The 17,081-nt window shown below is 37.6% G+C and overlaps 1 protein-coding gene across 11 annotated transcripts in view; it reads left to right on the forward strand.

Annotated features, from left to right (window-relative positions):
• LGR5 (leucine rich repeat containing G protein-coupled receptor 5) overlaps positions 1 to 16,799 on the forward strand; it is an 89,824-nt gene extending 73,025 nt beyond the window's left edge. For 4 of the 11 annotated variants that reach the window (XM_071766829.1, XM_071766857.1, XM_071766887.1 and 1 more), the window contains 11 exons: positions 1,342 to 1,413; positions 2,218 to 2,289; positions 2,397 to 2,465; positions 2,604 to 2,675; positions 4,112 to 4,177; positions 4,390 to 4,461; positions 5,392 to 5,463; positions 7,367 to 7,492; positions 12,075 to 12,220; positions 13,166 to 13,249; positions 14,929 to 16,799. In XM_071766829.1, the coding sequence (XP_071622930.1) occupies positions 1,342 to 1,413; positions 2,218 to 2,289; positions 2,397 to 2,465; positions 2,604 to 2,675; positions 4,112 to 4,177; positions 4,390 to 4,461; positions 5,392 to 5,463; positions 7,367 to 7,492; positions 12,075 to 12,220; positions 13,166 to 13,249; positions 14,929 to 16,019 (1,942 nt within the window). In that variant the 3' untranslated portion in view covers positions 16,020 to 16,799. The remainder of the gene's footprint in view (positions 1 to 1,341; positions 1,414 to 2,217; positions 2,290 to 2,396; positions 2,466 to 2,603; positions 2,676 to 4,111; positions 4,178 to 4,389; positions 4,462 to 5,391; positions 5,464 to 7,366; positions 7,493 to 12,074; positions 12,221 to 13,165; positions 13,250 to 14,928) is intronic. The other 7 variants (XM_071766819.1, XM_071766838.1, XM_071766877.1 and 4 more) reach the window with 5 other exon arrangements.
• The last annotated feature ends 282 nt before the right edge of the window (positions 16,800 to 17,081 follow it).

Below are 17,081 nucleotides of genomic sequence, written 5' to 3' on the forward strand. Positions count from 1 at the left end.
GTAGAAGCATTTTCCCCAGGGTGGCCTTAATACATATTTTTTTACCAAGGGATAGAGATGGATTTTACTGCTCTTTTGCTCAGTATATGAACCGACAGGCTGTAAAGTTCCAACCAGCTCAGAAGTGCTTTAGGCTCTTCCGTGCATAAACACACTGGAGTCTGCTCTGGGCTCATGATGGAGCCACTCTCTCCCTCTTCATTCAAGTGAGAATGGTGATGAATGGTACTTCCCAGATATTGCCCTGGGAAGTAGTTCTGCCATTTCCTTAGCTTTTCTGCCATGCAAGGCATCCCCTTTCAGTGCAGACAGCATGCTTACCCATTTCAGATTAAACGGGATTCTCAGAGTGCTTGGAGTCTGCACCTGCATGGATGCAGTTTTTGTTGCAGGCACCAGAACAAGGGACTGCAGCCTTGCTCTGTAGCTCATCAGGAGCAGCACAATGCCTAAACAAGTAAAACCAATAATGTGGGACCCGTTCAAGCAATGGCCAAGTGTGCTTGCATCATTGAACAACTTGAGGCTTTCTAAGTGCGTAAATTTGAGCTGGGAAGCCTTCTTTATACCCGACTGAACTAATGGGAGTTTCCCACACAAATCATCATTGTTCCTTTGAAATCTTAGTTGTTTCTTTTGTTTTTCACAATGGAGAATTACTCATATGAATAAAATCCAGTAATTATTGATGAGACAAAGATTTTGCGCTCTATCCAGCAGGCAGAACTACATTGGATAGCTTGTTAATGTCCATGTTTTAAATATTGCAACAAAAAGGTGGTTGTGGGAGGCTCAACACGTTACAACATAATGTATAAAATTTGATAAGCTTGAGCAAGCTGTTATTATCCCAGAAAAAGCAATAGTTGCTCTTTGACCAATACAAGGGCAAATAGTTCTATTATTTTATTGTTATTTATATAAGTATTAATAACTGCTAACATTATTAGTTCATATGTGTATGTGCTTGCATTATACCTATATAAATATATATATATATATATACATATACACATGGAGTCATGGATACATGACATACAGCTACAAAGTAGTTTCCTGCTAAGGGCATCCACATTTTAAGCAAGTGTTATTTTGTAGTTTATTTCATCTGAATGGCTTTGCCAATTTAGAAAAGTTTGGAATTTCAGACATTTTATTTGCTGTACTTTACTTTACTTTAATTTTTTTTTTCAATTTTCTTATTCCAGAAAACTAGGACATACCTTTCACATAAAGACACTTTTCCTACTACAAACTAAAAAAGTTTTTGTTCATTGTGAATACAGATTTTGCCTTAACTTTTTTTTTTCCTAACTGTGTAAAACATTTTTCCTTTTGTAGGGGATTTCATAGCAATAATATCAAGTCTATACCTGAGCATGCATTTGTGGGTAATCCATCACTTATTACAATGTAAGTGGTAATAGTATTTTCAATGGTTCTTCTTGTTGCAGAACATGGAACTAGGTGTTATATTTGTGGCTAATCATCAAATAGGTCTTTTTTTGAGTTTACTGTGTAGCACATCATTATGCAAGCAAACAAGCTCTTATCTTTCCAGCTTTGTGGAAAGAATGGCACTTTGCATGCTCTGCTTAAAGGAATCAAGTAGTGATCTCTAGTCTTTGACCTTTTATTTGAAGTATTTTTTCTAAGTCTTTTAGAATTACTGGCTGTGAAGAAGCTAGCAAAAATTGCTCTTGATGGATTCCAGTCTAAGTTCCCATTGTCTTACATGAGAATGCATTTAAGGGACAAACCTCAAAACAAGAAACTCTAAAATAAATGTAAGAAAAACAGGACTCACCTTGAGCAATACTATTCTATGAGCAAAAGCAGCAAGGCTACAGAAGTACAAGGGACCCTCTTCTGAGTATGTGAAGTGCTAACTTCTTCACTGGCTAACTTTAAATTTGTCTCAGGTCACAGCAAAGTTTTAGATTACTATCTTTGCAAACCAGAGAGGAAGGGGGAGTGTTTTCTTGTCTGGCTTCTGGCTTTAAAACCAAGGAAACAATGGCTACTTGAATATTCAAAATGTGAAATGGGGTTGGTGGATGTAGATTAGTGGGTGAGAAAAGCCCAGAGTGCACCTCTGCTGCAACCAGAGGCACACAGTCAGCACAGTTTACTCATTTTCTTATAGTATAATCATGTAATGTATTTAAAATATTTTAAAATGTATTTCATAACTGTCTTTTTATCATCTTTTTGCAGACATTTTTATGATAACCCTATCCAGCTTGTTGGGAAATCTACTTTTCAACACTTACCAGAACTCAGAACTCTGTATGTGTTTACTTTTTTATTTGAATCCTATTTATATATTGCAATATTAGAGTTGTCCCATACTTCCCTCACCACAATTGTATTGAAATTATTTTTTTAAATTCTAGGACTTTAAATGGTGCTTCACAGATAACAGAGTTTCCTGATCTGACAGGGACTACAAGTCTGGAGAGTTTGTAAGTGCTAGAGAAATGTTTTTTGGTTTTTTTTATACTGACTTATTCTAAAGAATGTCCTAAAAAATATTTACTTTGCAGTCTTTAAAAGGTATTCTTTTTTATTCTTTTTCCTTTTCTTATGAATACTTTCAACAGGACACTTACAGGAGCACAGATCACCTCACTCCCAAAAACAGCTTGTGACCAGTTACCTAATCTCCAAGTGCTGTACGTTTCAGTAAGATTATTAACATTAAATTAATTCAAGAGATTAATGCAAAAATTAAATAATTATGATTACCCTATTACTGCTATTTTTCTATATCATGTTACTTAGGACTTCAGCTGAGGGAGCTGGCCCTGTGTTACTCAAATTGTTCACAGCCCACTTATCAATCAGAATTTCCCATACCTTGCTGAAAAAGATAATTACTTTGCATACCTTTATGGTAGGGTAAAACAGGTCTTGATCTTGTTTAAAAACAACTGAACTGCCTTATTTTCATTCATTCTGTCTCCCCTGCAGTAGTCAGGGGTTTGTTTCCTCACTGAGGCAGCTAGTTCAGTGAAGTAAATGGGAAATGGAAAAACAGAATAAGAAGTGCTGCTCTTGTTGTTCTCTTCTTTTGGTTTCTTTTCCAACCAGAGAGAAGTAGCTGACTGAAATTTCAATAGACAATTCCTTGGCGTAGTTGGGGCACAGTTTTTATACGAAATATCCAATATTATTTCAGCTTGGAGATTTTCTTAGAGTTTGCTTAATCACTAATGAAAGTAATCATTGTGTCCACTTCTTTGAGAATGAGCCAACAGCACTTTTCTCTATGTATTACTTCACTAGGAACGTATTTGGTATTAGCTCTGTGGCCAAAACTGTAATAGCACTAATTATAACACATTATTTGAATACCAGCATGGATGTTACGACCATTTCCAGAAAAGGAGGGTGTTTGGTTCCTTTTTTTTTCCCCTCCAATTTCTGCAAATTGCGTGGGCTTGGTTTTGATTAGTTATAGTATGCTATAAATCAGTCCAGATGGTTCAGTTATTCTGTAATTTGTTGAGTTTTGGCTCAGGTTTTTTTAAGGTTTTTTTCCCTCCATGTAGTGGTTGATTTCAAAGTTGGTTCCAATATTATTTTTTTAACCGCTTCCCTCAGTTACAAAATGTAACAGTCTAAGTGTCAGAGGCAATACTGCTTAAGTAAAAAAGTGAAGGATGAAAAGATGATTACAGTGCATTATTACCAGAAAAATACAGGATCTTCCCTGGAAAAATACAAGTATGTATATTTAGTAGACTATTTTAAGTGGTTTAAATATTTGTCAGAATTTAAACATCATGAAGTCTGTGGTGCAAATCCAATATTCCCTATGATCAGATGGCCAATATGATTACTGAAAAACACTCAAAAAAAGTGTACACTTTAGGCAATACAAGGAATTTGCAAACATAGGATATGAAGTTAATACATCTTGCCTTTTCACCTCCTCTCACCTTCTCAGTTAAAAATCCAAATCCGAAAGATGGGAGGTGGTAACTGGGTTTGCACATTTTCGGTCTTCTGTGAGTGTGGATAAAACCAAATTATTTTAAACTGAGCCTAAAGGTAAGACTACTGAAGGTCTTTTGATGGTAATGTTTTATTTTCTTGTGTATTACAGGGATCTGTCTTACAACCTGCTGGAAGAGTTACCTTGTTTTACTGCATGTAAAAAACTCCAAAAAATGTAAGTGTCAACCTGTCCTAAAAAACCTAAAAAGAGGTATCTATACACCAATCTCTTTGAGCATCATTATCTTGCTTATTGCTGGCCTATTTGACATATCCTCAATACATACCCTTACGCTATATTGAAGTGGAACATACACACAATATAATACACCCCAGAGTGTCCTCCAAGTGCCTTTGGAACTGAGCTGCTTCTTACTGCTGTTTCAGTGACTTACATCACAATGAAATTGGTGAAATCAAAGCAGACACCTTCTGGCAGCTGACGGCTCTTCGCTCTCTGTGAGTACAGCCCTAACAACCACTCACTCAGGTTCTCAAAAACAGGGGGCATATGCTGTCTGCTCACTGTCTGCCTCAAAAAAAAAAAATGCTTATTTCTGTTTTTCCTTGATCTTCCACCCATTGGGTCATAACTGTGAAAGTATAAAAAGCGTTGTGATGTTTAGCATCTGCAGCAAGGAATTCAAAGTTGTAAACTTACAGCTGTAAAAGGTGTTACTTCTAAACATTTTGGAGTTGGACCAGGTGATCACTGTAGTTCCCTTCCAACTGAACTCTTCTATTCTATTCTGCTCTATCTATTGAGAGAGATACTGAGTCAGAGCTAGTATCTGTTGGCAGGTTCATGTAATAATAAGCTTTAGGAAGCATAAAATTGTTTTACAGAGAAACAGTATCTGAAGAACTAGAATCTAAGTGTGTGCCTGTTTATGGTTTTCACTCAGACACACATTCTAGCAGAGTAATTTTGTCAAGATATTATTCATGGATGTAAGACTTTGTAGGATCAAGCCCTTTTTTTTTCAGATTTCTGTTTTGTTTTTTCAGAAAGCAGTTAAGATTGAGATGAGGAAGTTAGGCCTGTTGACAATGGATTTGCTCTTACTCACATCATGAGGACCTCAGAAGTAGTCCATAGACTCTTTCTGCTGCCTTGAAAAGCTGTGAAGCAGACTGAAAATAACAGTGCTAGACTACAGAAGGCAGTGAGAAGTTCTAAGAGAAAGCTGTCAGTTTAGTAACTAGTATCATTAACTAACAGCATTTAAAAAACAAAAAACAGATTTTGCCCTGTGAGCTATGCAGAAACTTACTGAAATATTTGCATGTAGTTAATACCTTTGTTATATTTAGGCCTCCTGATCCAGTGTATGAAAATTTACATATTCACTCAGTGGGTATGTAATTTTACACTTATGTTTTCTGTAGGGATTTAGCTTGGAACAAAATTAAAATTATTCACCCCAGTGCCTTCTCCTCTTTGCCATCTCTGATCAAACTGTAAGTATTTGTATATCTTCTACATTAAATTGTCACATTTTTCTTGCAAGAGCATACAAAAAAAATAGTGCCCCACTCAGCACAAATTGAAGCTTTCTCTATTTTAATCTCATCTGCTGAATCTGTATTTAAATGCCTTCTTTCTTGTAGTTCAACTACAAAGCTTCATACAATACTGTGTAATTAGTGCGATTAGTGCGATTTGGGATATTTGGCATATCTATGTATCTGCCTATCTTCGATTTGTTAGCAGTTTAGTCTCTTTTAGCAGTGGGAAATACTGCCTGTTGTGTGTCAGGACTAAGAAATTGAATTAAAAATTAAATAAGAAACATTTCCCAGTAAGCGTCTTTATTTCGTTATTTGTTATTTGTTGGAATATTTTTTTCTTCTTTAGTAACTTCAGCCAGAGTAGCTAGTGGTCAAAACATCACTGCAAAACTAGTTTTGCAGGACTTGTTCACAAGCACCCTTTAGTCCTTAGTAACATTTTCCTGCTTCCTACTACCATTGTAATGCCTCTTTAAGGTCAATCTCTGCATTGGGTGTATGTGAAAGATGTGAAAGAAAATTCCTCTGGAGTCATCCTGCTCCATGGTTGTCACAAAAAAACACTGCTGAGCATCTGCTGACAGATTGTACTACTGGTAGCTGTTGGACAGCCTAAATTTGCACAGTATTCATTTCTGTTCATGTGCAAAGCCTTGCCTCTGAATGGTGCACTAAAAAATGTCCTTAAAGAAAATATTGCCTATGGCATCTCTTTTGGGGGGCTCTCCTTGGGACTCTCCTACAGAAGAAGGGGTGAGAGAACATCCTGCTGCCAGCAATAAATCATTAGCTTTGGCCAAGAGCACAGAAGAGAGTTAAAGAAAAACTCCTTTAACACACACATATAGAGCAACACAGCTTACTGGTGTTTGCAGAAGTGCTGGTCTGCAACCCTGGTCTGGCTGCAGTCTGGTCTTTTTCACTGTTGCAGTAGAAGCAGAATTTCACCTTTTATATTTAACTGTGTTGTGAGCAGAAGGACAGGAGCACACAGTCTAAACCAGAAAATATAGAAGGGCATCAACACATTCGATATTATGTCTAGCCCCTTAGATTTCAATAGATGGTTGAAGAGAGAGGAGCTTTGCTATCAACATTTGGGCATTTCAGCATTTCAGCAGCATAAGATTCCCCTTCCTCCTTGACTGTTGACATTCTTAAGTATTGCAGTACAGGTAATTGTAAAGAGGACTGAAAATACTTCTAGAATAAATGGAAGAGAGAGGGAGAAATGGGAAGCAGAATACCTCTGGACTTTCACATCTTCGATTGCTTTACCATTTCTCCTTGATCACAGCCAATTTTTCATTCACTGTTATTTTGCCTGTTACACATCCATGCTCTGTGCTGTCTGTCTTCAGCTCCTCAGACAGACCTCAGCTTAGGTCTGTCACCTTCAGCTGCTCCAGCCCAGACCTTCCACATCTTCCACACACACCTGACGTGCTCTCCGTGGGGCTCTCAGGGCAAACATGCCCTCCAGCATCCCACTGAAGCGTTTATACTGTGTAAAGTTGTTCTGGTACTGGCTCCCTCGGTTCAAACAATCTAATGTACAAATTTTAGATTTATTTACTAGTCTCAGAACTCTCACTATGGATGTTTGAAGTTAAAATTTGGCATCAAAGACTGAGCTAATAGGTAGGCATTACTGTTAGCTTTCTGCTAGACACATAGGTCCATATTCCTGTGTGGTGCTGCAGCTTTGCTTTGGTGACTGGGGCCTCTCTCTCTAATGCAGTCATTTGGGATTGAATTAGAAAAGTCTAACTTGTTTCTCCAGCACAACACTTCTAGAGCTGAAGAAAAAAAATGAAAGCCCGTAAGCTGATTTTTATTTGCTGTTATGCAGGGATGTGTCATCCAACCTTTTGTCCACTTTTCCTGTGATGGGGCTGCATGGTTTAACTCATTTAAAGTTAACAGGAAATCATGCCCTACAAAGTTTGATATCATCTGAAAATTTTCCAGAGCTCAAGTGAGTATATCATTAAAACTAATAAGCCACATTTGTGTTCAAGTGTAATGGAAGGTGTGTCAGTGTGTAATGCATGTTACTTCATATTGTCAGTCTTTGATCTGTTCTATTGAAACTAAAGCAAATATGATAAAAATGATAGACTTCTTTTATTATGCTCTTTTAACTATGAAGAGTTTTGAAATTTTAACCCCAGAGCTTGCTTAATACAAGCCACATCTGCTTCCTGGTGATATGTTTCAAAAGCTGTTAAAACAATATTGCTAGCAGCTTAGTAATATGCCCTTATTCTTCTTGTCTGTGCTTACAAAACACAGCAAATATCAAGTGAAGAAGTTCCAAAATATTTGGCCTCTTTCATTTGAATATATTATTCTGTAATCTTGGGATTAAGATTCTGATAATACTTTTTGCCATTACTACTAAAACATTTCACTGCTAGTAATATTCTGCAGGATCCTCTGTGATATGGGAAGGAAATGTTCTCTAGAGAATATTTGCATCTCCGTCAGTCACTGGATAACCATAGAGAAATCACTGTAAAGACAGTTTTGCCTCAGACTTCAGGGTATTTGGGAGTGTCCTCTGACTCTCTCTGGTTTTTATATTTTAATTAGAGCATGCCAAGTGCAACATATTTTTTTCCCATGTTTTCTTGTAAAAGGTTTGATATCATAAAATTTGGAACAGTGTGCACATAGTTACAGAATCACAGAATGGTTGACATTGGAAGGGACCTCTGTAGGGTTCTGTCCAACCACCTCTGCTCAGGCAGGGTCACCTAGAGGTGGTTGCCCAGGACCACATACAGATGGCTTTTAGATACATCCAAGGGTGGAAACTCCCTGCTTATAGAATCATTCTGGTTGAAAAAATTTTAAGATCATAAATTCTATCTAGCATGCTGTCAAGTCTACCACTAAACCACGTCTCTAGGCACTATATCTGCATTTCTTTTAAATGTCTCCATGAGTGTTGTCTCAACCACTTATCTCCTGATTAGATTTGCCTTTTTAGGTGGAAAGGTCTCGTGAGTCTTAGCAATCAGGCAACTGAAGGACATTGACACTGATGAAAAGGACTGGAGTGTTTAGAATGATCAGTAAGAGAAATATGAGTAGAGGTGTGGAGATAATTAAACCTCTGTGTACAGCACTGGAGCAATACACAGAGAAGAGCTGCAGGACATAGTTCTAAGGTTAGGAGACAATGCCTTGAAATATTTAATAAACTCTCTATTTGTAGTCTGTCACATAGCAGGCTAGGCAGTGTCTTCATCAGAGTGTATGAAACTATAACAAACATTCAAAGTACTATAGGCTTTACACCTCTCTTACACTTGAGTCCTTCAGGTGGGTCTCAGAGGTCAAAAAGCAAGTACCGTAAGAAATAATGAACAGCTTCTGATGTAGTTTTAATTCTCTCACTGACTTTGCCCCCATGTTGAAGTTCGTGACAACTGTAAAAACCTGAAGCTTCCTTTAAAGCGTTAAAAAAAAATTTACACCAACCTATCAACTATATAGCAATGTATATACTGTCACCTAGAGTCATAAGAGGTGCTGCAGTAGTCCTAAAATAATTCATTACTCAACTATTTATGAATTATGTACAACTAAGATTTTCTAAATTCGTATATTAAAATTATACTTTATATGATTTTTTTCACCAGTAAAATTTTGTACATTTCTCAAATGCAACTACAGTGTATTTATTCTGGATAAGTAATTAACAAGGATCTGCCAGGCAGCAGTTTAGGTCTTAAAAAAGGTATAAAAAAGTATGATCAATATATCTAGAGTTGTTTAACATCTCTAAGAACAAATTGTATCCATTCAGGAGAGAATGGGGCAAAAACTTGACCTGCAGTCTGCAAGACTTCTACCATAGATCAAAATTAGGCCATGACTTCACACAGAATCACTGAAGAGACAATGCTTGAAGCACCAAACATGAACAGAGATCTGAAAGAGAGTTAAATTTCACCCTTTGTTAAAAGCAGGCACTGCTTACAACATTAAAGACAAATTCCTGTATAAAAGCTTCCTGCTCTTCTAAATGGATCGTGGCTGTTCAATACACAGACACATCAAAGAGCTAAGCGTCTTCTGCCCCACCTCCAGAAATGGCACAGAATGCTCTGCAGACCTGAGCCCAGCCTGCTATGGCAAGCTATGAGGAAGTAATATTGGGCTGCCAGCCACTCCTTATTTCTTTATCTGATGCTTTGATTCAAAGCTGTAAAGCATTCAGTGATTTGCTCCATCCATAATAACTGTGCCTTGCCATTCACCATCAACATCCCACTTTCGTCAGGTGGAAAATGACCTTGTGATCTCTGCTGCTTAATCCAAAAAGAGAAAAAAAGAAGCGTTCCTTGCTGCAGGGAAAAAAAAAGAATCAAGGATACAGATATCATCAGTAAGATAAGCAGTATATAAAAATAAATTCAGCCAGTGTTTCTAAAAGAGTTTAATTTGACAAAGGCCAAATCTAATTACCCACATCAAATAAGCATCAGCCATAAAGAAAAACCACTTCCAGCACTGCATGGCTGAGAGGTGCTGCCTGTTTTTTTGTTGTTGTTGCTGTTCAAAGTAGCTTTTGCAAGAAAGAAATTCCTCTGTCACCAAGAAGAGCTGATAATAATTTCTCTGCCCTGCAGAGTCTGCATTGTCCTCTGTGCTCTGGGTCACAGTCATTCTGTGCAAATATGGTTTACAGGAAGGATAAGAAATAGATAAAACCTCACATTTCTGTGAGTCCCTTAAAGCTAAAATATCCACTAGCAGTTCATTTTCTCAGCTGTATCAATGTCTTCAAAAAGGTCTGAAGCCACAAATTGCAGTGGTCACCTTGTGGAATTGTCAGTGTTTCTCTTGATAAGTTTTTCAATTTTGTGGAGATTTTTTTTTAGAAAAGGGGCATTTCTAGTTGGGTATTGCAATTGTTTTTAGCCCAGGTGACTAGCTATGAGTTACTCTAGTAATCTAGGGCTTTAATAGTAGTTTATTTCAGAAGGGCTTCTGGGAAGTGTGTTCAAAATTTTTTAAGATAACCTTACTTTAAAATATGGCATTCACTGAAATGAGTTAGAAATCTGTTTAAATCTGCTGCCATGAGGTTGCCTGGTAGTTAGGTCTTGGTTAACCTGAACTCCTGTCAGAGTACCTTAAAAATGCATTATCTTGCTTTTTGCATTGTGTACAAGAGTACAGATTATTGTTGCTAATTTCCAACAGAATGTAATTTTATACCATCTAAATGCCCCAAAGTGCACTAATTAAAAAATCACTTTAGAGCTTAGGGATCTGTTTGCTCCCCTTTGTACCAGGGTTTTGGCTAGCATACAAGTTTAAGTCCTACTGGCACTGGGCCTGAGTCAGGCTGATTGCTTTGCAGATTTCCCAGGGGGTAAGGGGTTGCTTGGAGTGTTCATTATGTTAATTTACGTTATTAACCTGGTGAAAGTAATCTGATAGGAGGATATATTTATATTTTATTCCTTTTTTAAGTTATTCAGAAGAACTCCTAATCACCTCTTTGTCTTTGAATCTTTTGTGTTATTGGGTATTTGGAATTAAGTTGAGTTGCTAGGTTTTACTATGTACTATTTTCGAACTGTGCAAGTTAAATATCTCTACTTGCAAAGCATAAAATATGTCTAAGGAATAGAGATAGTAGTTTATAGAACCTGAGTATGTGTAGTTCTTCCATGATACCACAGAATTTTCGTATACCCAAAAGAATTTAATTTGAAACCGGCAATTAATAATTTTCTGAAAAAAAGAAACCCTCAAAATCATTGAAATTCCTTGACCTAAACTCAGTTATGTGTTAGGAATATCAATTATCTTGAAAGAGTTGGGAATGAACATCCTGTGTCCTACAACAATCATGCTCACGTCTAAGAAAATGAATAAAGTGAAACCTTTTCCTTGGTGACATCTCTTTTCACATGTGGTGCCCTACTAATTCATTCCTCTTTTGGTTTAGAATGCTGCCTTTTTGATCTGTGTGCAAAAGAATGTCCTTTTCACAATCTTCCTGTTATAAGAGTTGGATCTTGAAAGAGGTGGATAACATTTGAATCACAGAAGATCTCGTTCTCCCCAAACTGGAGAAATTTCATTTGGGAACTCACTTTGCCTGTTAGTCAGATAGATGCAGTTGTGATTTGTGGATCTACTTTTTTAAAAGAAAATATAAGAAAGCAACATGGAGACACTGTTGTTACACTGTAAAATCATTCAAAATCATAAAATAGAAATACAACTCTAAATGTAACATTCACCCAACAGTTCACATATTTTGCACTTTAATACCTCCCATGAAAATGCAGAAGAAAACTTCATTGTGCCTTTACTAAAATTAGCCTAGAAATCATCTGCATTTCTGATGGGGAATTTTATTTGCAAGTCCTCATTTTCTATTATCATGACTCATTTTTACCTACAGATATTTTTACTTTCAGTCATGGTTATTTAAACAAGTTCCTTTGTGCCAACAGTAGAGGAGCAGTGCAGTCCAGTAACTCTGGTACTTAAGCAGTATCTTGGCATGCTTCCTTATTCTTCTTCAGGGTCATGGAAATGCCATATGCTTATCAGTGCTGTGCCTTTGGAGCTTATGAGAGCCACTTCAAAATCTCCAGCCAGTGGAATAAAAATGAGAATAGCAGTATTGATGATTTTCAGAGGAAGGATGCTGGGTTGTTACAAATTCAAGGTAACTGTTTTCTTGGGCTTTGAAATCTACGTGAAGGCTGTGAGCAGCCTGTGATGTTAAACAAATCCAATACTTTTTTACAGTCACTGAAGGACCATCTCTCTCTCTCTTGCCCAGTAATAGTTACTCAAGTATTCCTATGATTAGCAAACTCATTGTTTCAGGTCTGCCTTCCAAAAATTTCATTCGCTTACCTTTCCATCAAAGCAATAACTATAGTAACGAGAGAGGTGAAATCTTCCTTTTATTTGAGAGACATGGATGTGGTGCTGGTATGCAAACCCATATAAAAACAGACCAGCTAAGATCCAGTTTCCTGGCACCTTTAGAAATAGCAGCTCGTCCTTTTCTCTCCTGCTGTCCACATGCTTCAAGATGAGCTTATGTGACAACTTTGGCATAGCTGCCAATATATTTTTCTTGCCATTTCTTGGCAAAGTGTGTCCACTTTCCAGGACTGAGACTACTGTATTTTTCTGCCCCTTCAGCACAAGGTCTTTTGTTTAACCTGTTATGTAAGTACACAGATAACTGAGATATCATCCTGCCACTTTCTGTGTCATCTCTGCTCCTGCAAAGCAGTAAGACTGAGTTTAGGGCTAGCTCCAGCAAGAATAGAGTGAAGAATGTGTGGCAGAGGGATAACATAAGAAACACAGAAACATTTGGGGTAATTCTTACTACTCTAGCACAAGAGCAGAATTCATCTTTTAAACCCCTTGCTACATGGTTGTCACACTGCAAATTAGGTACCTGCAAATGATTCTTTTCAGAGAAGTGATGGTTCCAAATTCAAAACCCAAGTAGGCATATGTCTGCTTGTGCTCACCATTTCACAGAAAAAGGGACAAGACCAGCCCTTAACTAGCACAGATGTTTTTGTAATTTGTACTGAAGTTTTCCTGAGAACTGCAATATCAAATCTGGATGTTTTCTTCCCCACAGATGAACGTGACTTTGAAGATTTTTTTCTTGACTTCGAAGAAGATTTGAAGGTTCATCATTCAGTGCAATGCTTACCTTCTCCAGGTGTGAAACTGCCAGACACATAGGAGTCCAAGCACATTATTACCAAATATTCTATATGCAGAACGAACTCTGAATCTGATAATGGGACAGTAACATGATGTTTTGCAATCATTTTATGAGATTGACACAAATACATCGCACAATAATATAGATTTTTGCGCTGAAGTCCAGAAGACTGTTCAGCTACTAAATTAATCTCTTGAACGTAAAAAAAGTTTTACCCAGTCCTTAAGCAGATCTTCACTCCAGACCCTTTTTCAAGGGGACTGATCCCCTTAACAAGGGAATGAGAGAGCAAAGTCTCTGGTCTACCAAGAAACAGATGATAAAGGGGAGCAGACTTGCTCAGCCTTTTGCAAACCTAAAATAATGCTTCTGAACTTCACTGAGTTTTTCTGCACTTGAACTTCTTGAACAATATGCAGTTGAGTTTACTGTCAGGAAATGCCAAACACTACTGTATTAATGTACACATTGCCACCATAAAGAGCACCCACCACTATTTTCTTTATAGAATTGCACATCCCTGGCTTTGCATTGTGGTGGAATGGAAAAATAAATCCATTGATTGCAGTTGTGCAGGCCACCAATTCCACTGAAAGTTTCCTTTTAGGGAATGAAAGACACATGTCTTTGGAAGATAACTTCTAGCTTTAGTAGCCATCGTTTCTTCAGCAGGTCATAAGCTTTGCTTGCTTGATTCAGCAAACATTTTCCCTAGACATTCTTGCATTGTGAAACACAAACAACCCAAGTGACTACTAGTACTTCATTCCAAGGCAAGATTCTTGATTGCAATAGCAAATAATAATACATTTTTTAAAGTTATGTGATGAGAAATAGAAAAGGCAGGAAGCCAAAAACTTTAGAACCAGATGACCAGAATGTACTCTCCTGTGGTCTAAAAATAATTAATGAGTTCACAGAAATGTTGCTGTCTTCAAGGTAAGTTATCACCATACCCAACAGAAAATGCAGCTTCAATGCTGATCTTTCAAATGGTATCTTAGAAACACTTGCAAACTGACATAACAGAGGCTTACGGCTACTTGATGGCAACAGCTGCAATTAGATGGAGAGCATCTTGGCTACAGGATTTTTGTCTTTATGGAGAAGCACAGACTTCAGCCATGAGTCATCTGAAGCCCCTCCAAAAAGGCAGCACTTCCAGATGAAAAGATAGCCTCAGTTTTCTTGGGCAGTATAATAATTTGTTATAAGATAGCCAAAGTGCATCTGTCAATATCCAGTACGTCACACTTCACCAGGACTCGTTAGCAACATGTCCTAGTTTAATAAGAGGTATCTTTTTCAGCTTTTTTTCACACGCTGACAAACAACACAACACAGCATTCTTGAAACTACAGACTGGATACTCATCTTGCACTTGTTCTGCTAAGCAAAAAAAAAGAGACCTGTTGACTCTTCGTGTTAAGGGACAAAAACTCATTTAGCACCAGTATTGCACCATGTATATCAGCAGCTGGTTGTCTAGGTTTTTATTACAACAAACAAAGGGCAAATTTTGATCTCACCTTTTGGACCAAAATTCACTGCTTGGCTGTGCTGTGAATTTGCAAGAAGCATTGAATTTAACAGCTTAGAAAGCACAAATTAGTATTTTTGTTTACATGGGTTTTCCTTGCCCTGTTGTGTTTTTTTTTTTTCTCTCATTTCAGGTCCCTTCAAACCATGTGACCATCTGTTTGGTAGCTGGCTGATCAGAATTGGAGTGTGGACCATAGTGGGTTTGGCCTTTGTTTGCAATGCATTGGTGTCCGCTACAATTTTCAGATCTCCATTTTATATATCCTCCATAAAAGCCTTGATCGGTTTAATAGCTATTGTAAATGCCTTGATGGGTCTGGCCAGTGGAGTACTGGCTAGTGTGGATGCATCCACTTTTGGTAGCTTTGCTCAGTACGGAGCACAGTGGGAAAGTGGAATTGGTTGCCAAATAACAGGCCTGCTCTCCATTTTTGCCTCAGAAGCTTCCATTTTCCTCCTTACTCTCGCTGCACTTGAGCGTGCGTTCTCTGTAAAGCACACTACAAAGTTTGAAGCCAAATCCTCCGGTGCTACTGTAAAAATTGCCATTTTCTTTTGCTTTACCTTGGCACTAATCATTTCAGTGATACCACTCGTCACTGGGATCGAGTATGGGGTTTCTCCTCTTTGTTTGCCACTACCATTTGGAGAACCCAGTGCCATAGGCTACATTGTAGCACTGATACTGCTGAATTCCCTTTGTTTTCTGGTAATGACTATTGCTTACACAAAGCTCTACTGTAGTTTAGAAAAGGGAAAACTAGACAACATTTCGGACTGCTCTATGGTCAAGCATATAGCATTGCTGCTTTTTACTAATTGCATTCTTTATTGCCCTGTGGCCTTCTTATCTTTTTCGTCCTTACTAAACCTCACTTTTATCAGCCCAGAAGTGATTAAGTCAATACTGCTAGTAATTGTCCCACTGCCTGCATGTCTAAACCCACTCCTTTATATACTTTTCAATCCACACTTTAAGGAGGACTTTGGAAGTCTGCGAAAGCAAACTTTGTTATGGAGGAGATCAAAACATGCTAGTCTGATTTCTGTGAATTCAGAAGACATAGAAAAAAAGTCTTGTGACTCAACACAAGCGTTGGTAACCTTCACAAGTGCCAGCATATCATACGACGTGCCTACCAGCAATTCACTAATGCCATTGTCTTATCAAGTGACAGAAAGCTGCAATCTTCCATCAGTCACATTTGTTCCATGTCGCTAGTTTCAGTGGCAGTACAGAAAATACCTCTGTTTACAAATTTTTTAATCCTGAAAGTAAGTATGGTTGTGTGTGTGTGTATACAAGCAGGAGAGTGCCTCTGATTTATTGTTACAACCATGAGAAAACAGACAATGACAGAAGTTGCAGCAGGCTGAAAATCCAATACTTGAGCCTTCTCACCCTGTTTCCAAAATATTGGGACAAAAAGAGACTGAAAGATGCTGCAGTTTGTGCAGTTGTATTAGCTGCTCTCTTTTAAAGAAGCACTAATCAAAAACATCAGCTGATCAAGAGCACAAATACCACATTAAATTGGTAGGCTTTTTTTGTAAAGCATCATCTGGCACAGTTTGTTTTCAGAGCCTTGGGATTTTTTTCCCATTTATTATAACTTGGTTTTAATAATGCTTTTTCTGTACCACAATTGTTTTTATAAGTGTGTGTGTATGGCCCTCGTTCAGCAAGGTATCTTAGTGGAAGAGTAGTCCTGTTGAAGTCCTTCAGGTTCCTGTAGAATAGACTTCGATGAAGTTCCATGTTTGATAAAGCTGATTTAATAGTTTAACTGGCATGTGATTTGACTTTTAGAAGTCATTTGCCTTGAAAAAGCATTTTTTAACTGTCAACTAAGCCTACAAAATTAGCATGTTTAAAAGAAGTTAAGCAAGATCTTGGTGAGCACTTAAAAATCAATTATAAGAGGCAAGCCATTGTCACCTGGATTTTTTTCTAGTGAGGTTCTGCAGAGTTTAGCCCTGAATTTTTACCATACCAGCAGAATTACTCCCAGAATTACTGCTCATGACAGAATTTGAGCATTAAAAACACTACATAGAAAGTCATCAGTTCAAAAAGACAGGCATGTGAGGGCAGCTAAAGAACACCAAAGACACTCACATAGAAACATTCATTTAAGGTCATTTGTCTAAAAACAAAAACTGTAGTCCTGCTCATAGAATGATCTTTGTTCTGTGAAACAGAAAAAGAAAAAAAAAAAAAAAAGTCTGTAGTTCATGGTGACTAGTCAGTTTCAGAGGCCACTATCTGAAGAGATTGTATGAT

This window comes from Heliangelus exortis, chromosome 1, assembly GCF_036169615.1.
Source record: "Heliangelus exortis chromosome 1, bHelExo1.hap1, whole genome shotgun sequence".
NCBI lineage: Eukaryota > Metazoa > Chordata > Aves > Apodiformes > Trochilidae > Heliangelus > Heliangelus exortis.